The 8,287-nt window shown below is 44.0% G+C and overlaps 1 protein-coding gene across 2 annotated transcripts in view; it reads left to right on the top strand.

The window, feature by feature from the left end:
• COMMD1 (copper metabolism domain containing 1) overlaps positions 1–7,189 on the top strand; it is a 95,467-nt gene extending 88,278 nt beyond the window's left edge. For both annotated transcript variants that reach the window (XM_075088335.1, XM_075088336.1), the window contains exon 3: positions 2,497–7,189. In XM_075088335.1, the coding sequence (XP_074944436.1) occupies positions 2,497–2,604 (108 nt within the window). In that variant the 3' untranslated portion in view covers positions 2,605–7,189. The remainder of the gene's footprint in view (positions 1–2,496) is intronic.
• Positions 7,190–8,287: the final 1,098 nt, after the last annotated feature.

Here is an 8,287-nt window from a genome sequence, read left to right on the forward strand (position 1 = left end):
AAGGAGCGTATAGAGAGATATTTCAGGGTCTTGTTCAGGTTTTGTTATGCAGTCTCCTGCAAACACATCTTCTTTGGGCATATCGACTCAGATTTTTTTCAGTGCACTCGTAATCACAGGAAAATACAAGAAAGCCCACTGCCAAATGGAGTTAAGCTGTCAAATTCCTCACCAAACATTTTATTTCTGCCCAGTGATCAGCTGTAATTATGCTTTGCTGTAATTATGCTTGCAGAGATATATTATACAAGGTATTTTCCATAAGACGTGTCAATAACCTGCGTCAAGGACAAGAAAAATGCTGTGGGAAAGTCCTTGCTTCCAAGTCCTAGGTTTTGTGTCTGTGTTATTACTGATCCCAAATGATTAACGCTACTTTTGTGATGTTTTGGAATGTACTAAGTAATATTATAGAGATTAACAATTAAAAAAAAAACACGACAACCTACAGTAATAGTTTCCAATAGGATGCTGTTTGTGAGCATAATTACTTGCTCAGGTAAAGTCCTTTCGTAATAGTCATCTGTATATTCTATATGGTATAAATTTATTAACATGACTATTACTGAACTTCACTGATATTTCATTCAGTTAAAGTTCTCCTTAATTCTATGAAACCTTTTCTAATCAGAAGCATCCACATACTAAATACATAACTTAATCTCTGCACCTTTGTCTGTTGGGTGATTTGGTCATTAGCAGGTAAGATGATAAACATTTCATGAAGACTGACTTATCCAATATAGCTATGGTAAGTGACTTACCAGCATTAGGGGAGAAACAGTGATATTTGAAGGTAAGAAAAAGTTTAAAGTGCACGCTGCTCTCATTTTACGAGGTCTTCTTTCTTCGAAAGTTTCAAGTTTTAAGGTTTAAATCACCATTTTGATTTCTGCCTTGAACTATTGTAGTTCTCCGTGTGACTGATGTCCAGCACAACCTTTCCATGCACTTCACATGCTCAGCTTCCTGACTGCTGACTGATGGCACCTCATTTCTTTCATGTTAGCATTCTTCTGGCAGCACCTTTTGTGATAATTACACACAAACTGATCCCCTTGCTGCCTCTGTCAGCATTTTGGTTTGTATCTCACTGGTTTGGTTCTTCCAAAAAAATGAAACAACCCAGGAACCTTTGGGATAACGAGAGAGGGTAAAAGGTAAAACTATTCCTGACACCTGGGGGCAAATGCTCGTAACAGTCCTAAAATGCAGTTAGTAAAAGTTGATGGATTTAATTTGTCCAATGATATTATCTTTGTGTGTTAACTATTAAATCCATAAATGTGAAGGATGCAGTTGTGGTGTTTTGGGTAGATGCTAATTGTATGGAAAAAACGTATTTTGAAATAATGATAGAAATTTTAGTCTGGTAGAAAACAGTTGAGACCTGGAGATGCCCTTCTGCTTTTATAAGCACCACAGGGTCTGTGTTACATATTCAGTGAACACACAGTGATACTGATTGCTAACAGTATTCCAGTGTCTCATAAGGAAACTTCCTGCATACCGGCTTCACTTTCATCTTCAAATATTTTCAGTTTGTTTCTCTATCACTGACAGTGCTTCACCTGGAATGATCTTTAGTACACAGTCATGCTCTGGGCAATCTCAAACATTTCTTCTGCCCGACTCACTACAGGAAATACTTCACAACTATAGACATGCCAGTAGGTAAGGCTAATGGACTGGAGACCTCAGGAGGCCTTTTCGCCTTGCTGTTTATTAATAAGTTCCATATAATTTGAAATTTTTTAATTTTTATGTATACACACAAACATATATTCTTTAATTTTTTATATATATTCTTTATTTTCTGGGCCTTTGACAAGATCCTTTTACTATATCCCAATATCCATCTTATCAGAGAATAATTACTTCTTAAGATGTGACAGGACTTTTCAGAGCAAATCAGTGCTGCTTAACTTGCTTCTAAGTTTATACTGACACTAGAGCTCGTATGTAGGAGAATATAAAACTCGTCTGAACTTCCAGACTGGAACACCCTGTACAAGACCTGTGTTTTGGATTCTTGTTTTCCCCTGTATAAAATCTGGTTTTCGTATGTGACGAGCTTTGTGTGGTGGCTCCAACTGCTTTGCAGTTCACAGCATCTGCAGAGACAGCTTTGGGGATCACCAGGTTGGAAAGAAAAATGGAAGTCTCGGATATAATTAAATTTCTACAAGTTTTGCAAAAGTTTGCAGCCAAGGAGAGACTCAAGCTGATGCCTATGTTGAAAGGAAAGGTGGGCATAACTCAGCCTTTATATGTCCTCTTTGGCAGCCGCTGCCTGGCCTGGTGGCACGTGCTGCTCTTGCTCAGTAGGTGTGTAGCCAGCCTCTGGGTCTACTGAGGTTATTTAAGTGGTACCAGGAAAAAAGGAAGAACAGGACACAAATCGTCAGGAAATAAGAACTCGCTATCCTGTCTCCATTGTATGCCTGAAAAGCCATTCTCTTTCTCAACTATTGATCTTGCAATTTTGTTTTGTAGGAATCGGAGTTTCTTTGTCTGGAGTTTGATGAGGCCAAGGTGAGCCAGATGCTGAAGAAACTCTCGGAAATAGAGAAAAGTATGACTTTATTGACTCAGACCACTTAACCAAATAAAGAGATTGCAACTCAGAAAACGAATAACCCTCGGAGTTTGTCATAATTCCTGTTTTTGCATATAAAATAGGTAATTGTTAAATCCTGATTATAATTGTACAACATATTCACAACCAAGTAACCTTTACACTGTGAAGCTTTCTCTGACTTGTCCTCCAGGCCCATTCTCCAAGGTGGCAGTGGCATTGTTCGCATAAAGCTGTGCATAATCAGGACTTCGAGTTTACTGTAGCTTTTCTCTTTTTTCCCTTCAATCAAATTTTGAGTCTTCCAGATGCTGTAAATCCTGGGTTGGATGAACAGCAAAGGTAAATTGGCCAGTTGTGGCAGGGGAGAAATGAGCAGAAGGAACAGGCAGACTAGGGGGGACTCATGTTTATTCTTCCAAATCTTGGGCTATGTAGGACAAATCCACCTGCATGAACTCTGTCTGCTTAGGGCTTAAAGCCCAGGAGAGTAGATGAAGTGCAGTGAGTTCAGGGAGCAGAAACACAAACATGTTTCTGTAATTGTGAGCCTCTATGCTGCTGAGGATTAAATGGTTCCCAAGGTGTGAGGTGGCCAGCCTTGCTGGCCCATTCAGTCACACCTATGCGATGCCATGGGGAGCCAGGGGACAATCAGGGGAGCATCTTTTGGGTGGTGGGAGTTGATGCTGGTTGCCCAAAAGGAGCAGCCCTCCTGCATGTGCTGAGCACCCTGCTGGCCAGCCTTCAAAGCCACTTCTGACCTGCTTCCCTAAAGGCTGGACACCCTCATCAGCCTTCCAGCTCTTGAGCTATAGTGGTGCAGCCCTGGCACTGAGCTGCACAGTGTGTTTGAGAGGATGGTGCTTTGTCAGGGCACAGTTTAACTTGGCTGCTCTTAGTCCTGCCTGTCATGATGTTTGTCTTGACCTCAAAGAGCCCCAGGTGAAACCCAGGGTTTCTAGTGTATGCATGTTGAGCTTGGAATTCAGGTAAGAGGAAAACACCCTTGGCAGCCTGGCAGGTTAAAGCACTATTGATAAAATAGTTGTGTGAAGAAAGCTTCCAGAGGCAGATAAGGTATATACAGGTTGCTGTGGCTCTTGGCCGTTGCAGGCACCCATATCTCTCTGCCACAGCACCAAACTGCAGAGCAACCACTAACCTTCCAGCTAAAGAGGATTGAGCAGAAATGTTTTTCAGTTTCAGATGTTTCCGTTGAGGGGTGCAACCTTGTCAGCTGTGTCACAGCAGGATGTATAACCACACTTAACTGGTTTATCAGTGCAGGAGGACATGGAGGGGCTGTTCTGGGCAGGCTAATGCTTTTATTGAGCATGATAGTCCCTACCAGGGAACTGCCTGATAGTCCATAAAATGGTGATGGACCAGCTGGAGACGACATTGATTCACTGTTTGCTTTGTGTGCACGTGCATTTGGTTGGAGGCTAAATTGTTTCCTTCCATTTTATTTTAGCTTCATAAGCAACCTCCTCCTGAGGTGAAATTATATTGAGGGCTTGTACCAAGACAGAGATGACAACATAAGATGTTCTTGTGCCATAACTAAAGTATTCCTCATTGCTTCTCCTTGTGCATTTATTGCTTGTGGAGTTGCCAGATTGTACTTGGAAGCAGACTCTCTCTTCAGAGCAAGGGAAGGGCACCTTTTCACATCTGCCTGGTCAGAAGGGAAAGCATCACCCAAGCCAATTTGTATCACTGCATTGGGAATTAACACTTCCTTTCCCGTGCCTGTCCCACTGCCACCTCATTTCTTACAGCTACCTGGTTCTCCACTGCATCTCATAGAGAGATGGTGCAGCCCACAGCTCCTCACTTTCCCCATCTGCCTCCAGCTGATACCTGTCAGAGTGGAACTGGACTGTAACCACCATCACCAGATCAGTGATCTTCATGGCAGTCCTCAGGTAACTGGCTGCCAGCACAGGTGTGAAATGCTGTGTGGTTGCTGATTCTCTGAGCTTTCTACTTGCTTTTTCATCAAAGTTCATTAAAATGTTTTTTCTGTGTTTTAGAGCATGTTTTAAAAAAATAAAATCAAGGTCAGGGGAGGATCTTGATCTTAAGTAACTTGCACCATGTCAAACATACTTATTGTTCTATTTTAACATGGTCAGAGGATAAGAAAATGTGCTATAAATGGAAATTAAAGAGAAACAAACTGGGAACAGATATCAGGAAGTATTATTTCATGCAAAGGTTAATAAATATGTGAAATGGCTAACCAGGCAAGGAGGCTGAGGCAGAAAATATCAGGGTCATTTAAGAAATAATTGGATACTTTCCCAGTAGAGGTGAGAAGTTAAAAAGGGGCATGTTTTAATGGGTGGACACTTCACTTTCTTCCTAATCCTCCCTCCCCTGAATATCTAATGATCTTGATTTTCTTCTTGCTGCATGTTTGTAAACTTCTATGCAAAACTGGAAAAAATAAAGCTGAATATTCTGGAGACCACACTCTGCCCAGCCCTTAGGAAGGGCACAGGAGCATCACTGGGCAGCAAAATCATTTCTGTTTCATGAGGTTTTGACATGGGCAGGACAGAAGTTGCTCTGCTTCCCCAGACTGCTGTAACTGCTCAGCTGCTGCTGGTGCACAGAGAACAGATTTTTGCCCCCTTGAGCAGGACTGTGCCTTCCTACTGGGATAGTTTGTGTGTGTGTGTCCATCTGTCTGTCCCTCACTATGGACTTTTCAACCTATTGGCCACTCTTGGCTGACCTTGGTGGAGGAAAAGAGGCCTCCGATGCTGCTCTGCTTTGCTTGCTTGAGTGAAGGACACAAGCACCTGTGGCTTTTTGTTGGGACTCATGAGTGTTACCAGCTATTGATGGCCCTGCTAAATATCTCTGTGTTGTTGGCAAATGAAAGCTGCTTGCTTATGAACTTCAGAAGAGATTTCAAAGTCCTTCCCCAAAGCCCAGATGTAAAGCAAATTCAGCCCAAATGCATGGCCAGGCAGCTCCTGCTGTGGCTGGGCCACGCGGGGATGCTGACCTCCTGCTTGGGTCTATCTGAGCAGACATCCCAGCACAGCCCTATTGGCCATAGGGGCCTCATCCTGTTTTGGAGACCACTGCTGCCTGCCATGGCACCAGCAGCTCCCGTGTCCTGTGTGCTGAGCCATGCCAGCAGTGTGACACCAGGGCCATCGCCACCACCTCCTCCTCTTCCTCCTTCCTTCAGGGGAGCCGCCCCTCAGGCATGCCCTGAGCCACCAGTCAAGCCTGCTGGGCAGTTTGTAATTTCCAGTGTAGGGACACGAGCAGCCCAGCACAGCCAGGGGAGGAAAGAGAGGGAGACAGGGAAGCAGTAGGACGAAGGGCTGAAGGAGCGCCCCTGCCTGAGTGCCACCTGGGAGAGTTCTCCCTGCCCAGTCCTTGAAAGCAGCCAGGGAAGGAGTGGGGACACAACACATGCCATGCTCCAGTATCCTTAACCTTGGAAGACTCCCCTCATACCTGCCCCCCTGCAGGTATACCTGTCTGCGATCTGCCCAATCTCCATCCTTCCTGGTTTACTAGCAACTAAAAACTTCTTGCGATCAGGACTGCTGCATGCTGCTGGGCTGGGGCAGGTTTGGTTTCAATCAAAGTCTAGATATTTAATGTAACCTGCATCATGTTGATGGAGGCAGGGCAGGGAGCAGCCAGGTAGATGCTGCTCAGGCAGAGAACAGCACCAGCAATTTCCTCTGGTCCCACTTTTGCTGGTGCTTTCCTGGGTGACAACTTGTCAAAGCCGTGGTGGATTTGCACTGTGACGACTGATGTCGCTGCAGGTCTGCCACCATGTTTATGACAACTCCAGATGTGCAGCCCGTCCCAAGCTCTGTTGTTTCTTACCCAAGACTTGTAAGCAGCAGCCACGTGTTGTTGCAGCCTCCAGCTGGTTCTTCCTCAGATGTCACCTTTTGCACCGCTAAAATGCCTTGCAATTTATTCATGCAATTGCTTCTTGTTTTCTGGGAATTCCTCCAAGTTAACGCTTGTTTATGATCTGGTGCTCCCTAAAATATCTGCAAGTGCTGTCACCTTCAATCATACATTACACAATTGGCAAGCCCTGTACTCTCTCCTTCGCAAAAAGATTCCTGTTAGCACAATTTTCTTTCTTATTGGTCTGCATATTCCCAGAACTGTTGAATTTTTAGCGTATTTTTCTAGGCATGTCTGTATTTGAAAAAAATAACAATTTAGGCACACTGTGTTTTTCCAAATCCAAGCCAAGCAAGCCCTGTATTTCATAAAGTTTTGGGCCATGGACAGCAGCAGATGACAAGGCATACTTATTTTACATTGCTGTTGATTTACTTTGCTGTTGTTCAGGTTACTTAGTCTCATTTTATTTTACATTTCTTTTTTATTTTTCTCTCTTACAGGTCCTTTTTGTAAGTATAAATGTCAGAATTAATATTTGTGCTTTTATTGTGTTTCATGGGAAGGTTTTTGCTGGAGTCCACAACCTCCACATTTTATTGTGCTTTGACTTTTTGATAAGCTGGTTGATATTTTGAGACATTTTCTTTTCTGTATGTCAGTTCTTTGCTATCTATTGATAAAATAAATTGCTTACCATCTCTCTGAGGAGATTTCCTAATTTAGATGTTTACCAACCATTTGTAAATGTGCAGGTCTCTGAGAAGTTTTACATGATGACTCATGCTTGCCCCACATTGCTCGTGGAAATGTTTCTCTCCCCTTCTGGGGAATTTCAACAGTTTATTCATTTATTCCAAATATTTATAAAAAGGCATTCAATCGGTGCCAGGGAGAGAGGGAGCCTTTTCAAGAATGCGGTACCACAGGACGACAGCTGGGCTGGGGGAGCACAGCGATCCTTTGCAGCAGCCACTGATGACTTTTTAATGCATTACATTTCATGTGGCTTGCGACCTGAAAAACAGATAATGACTCCTTGCCTTGAAGCCAGGACTGTTAAAATCCACCTCTTAAATTACTCCCAAATCCCAACCCCCAAATCGGGTTGTGTTTAATGCAACATGGAGGCCAGACTCTGCTCCTGGGCCTGTCTCGCTGTGTTGCAGGTAAAGGTGATGGCGAAGGAAAACAGGCAGCTGTCATCATGGATGGTGTCTCCCCTTAGTGCAGCAAAATAAAGCTGTTTCTACCCATAAAGGTCACACTGGTTTAGCCAAGCCTTGCCAAAGCAGTGGATGAGTCTCCCTTTCCTCAGAAGAGAAGCACGTACACCAACAAAAATGCCTTTTCCAGAAGCGTGAATCCCATAGGTGATCCCCGGGGCCACCAGAGTCCCCAGAGGACACGATGTGTCACTTTCCACAAAAGGGTTGCAAGGGGGATGCAGCTACAAGCTCACCTGGTAAAAATCCACCTCTGGACTGCCAGTACTGTTTGATTATTTGGGGATATCACCTGAGTTTGTTGACCCAGCACAAAATCCATGGGTGGTAGAGGCTGGTGCTGTGAAACTTTCCTCCCAGACATAATGGTGTTGATCATCTCCAAGCTCAAATCCCCATGTGCTTTGCCCTTCTTCCTTTTGGTGGTAGCAAGGCAGGTCTTGAAATGCAAGAAACTGCAGGAAAATGGGTTTGAAAGCATGTTGGAGGGAAGGGGCTGGGGCAGCCCAGGACGGAGAACCTGCCTGGGGCGTCTGGCCCTTGGGCATTTTGCAGGTGGCTCTTAGCAATATCGCAGCAA

Source organism: Phalacrocorax aristotelis, chromosome 3 (genome assembly GCF_949628215.1).
Source record: "Phalacrocorax aristotelis chromosome 3, bGulAri2.1, whole genome shotgun sequence".
Lineage (NCBI taxonomy): Eukaryota > Metazoa > Chordata > Aves > Suliformes > Phalacrocoracidae > Phalacrocorax > Phalacrocorax aristotelis.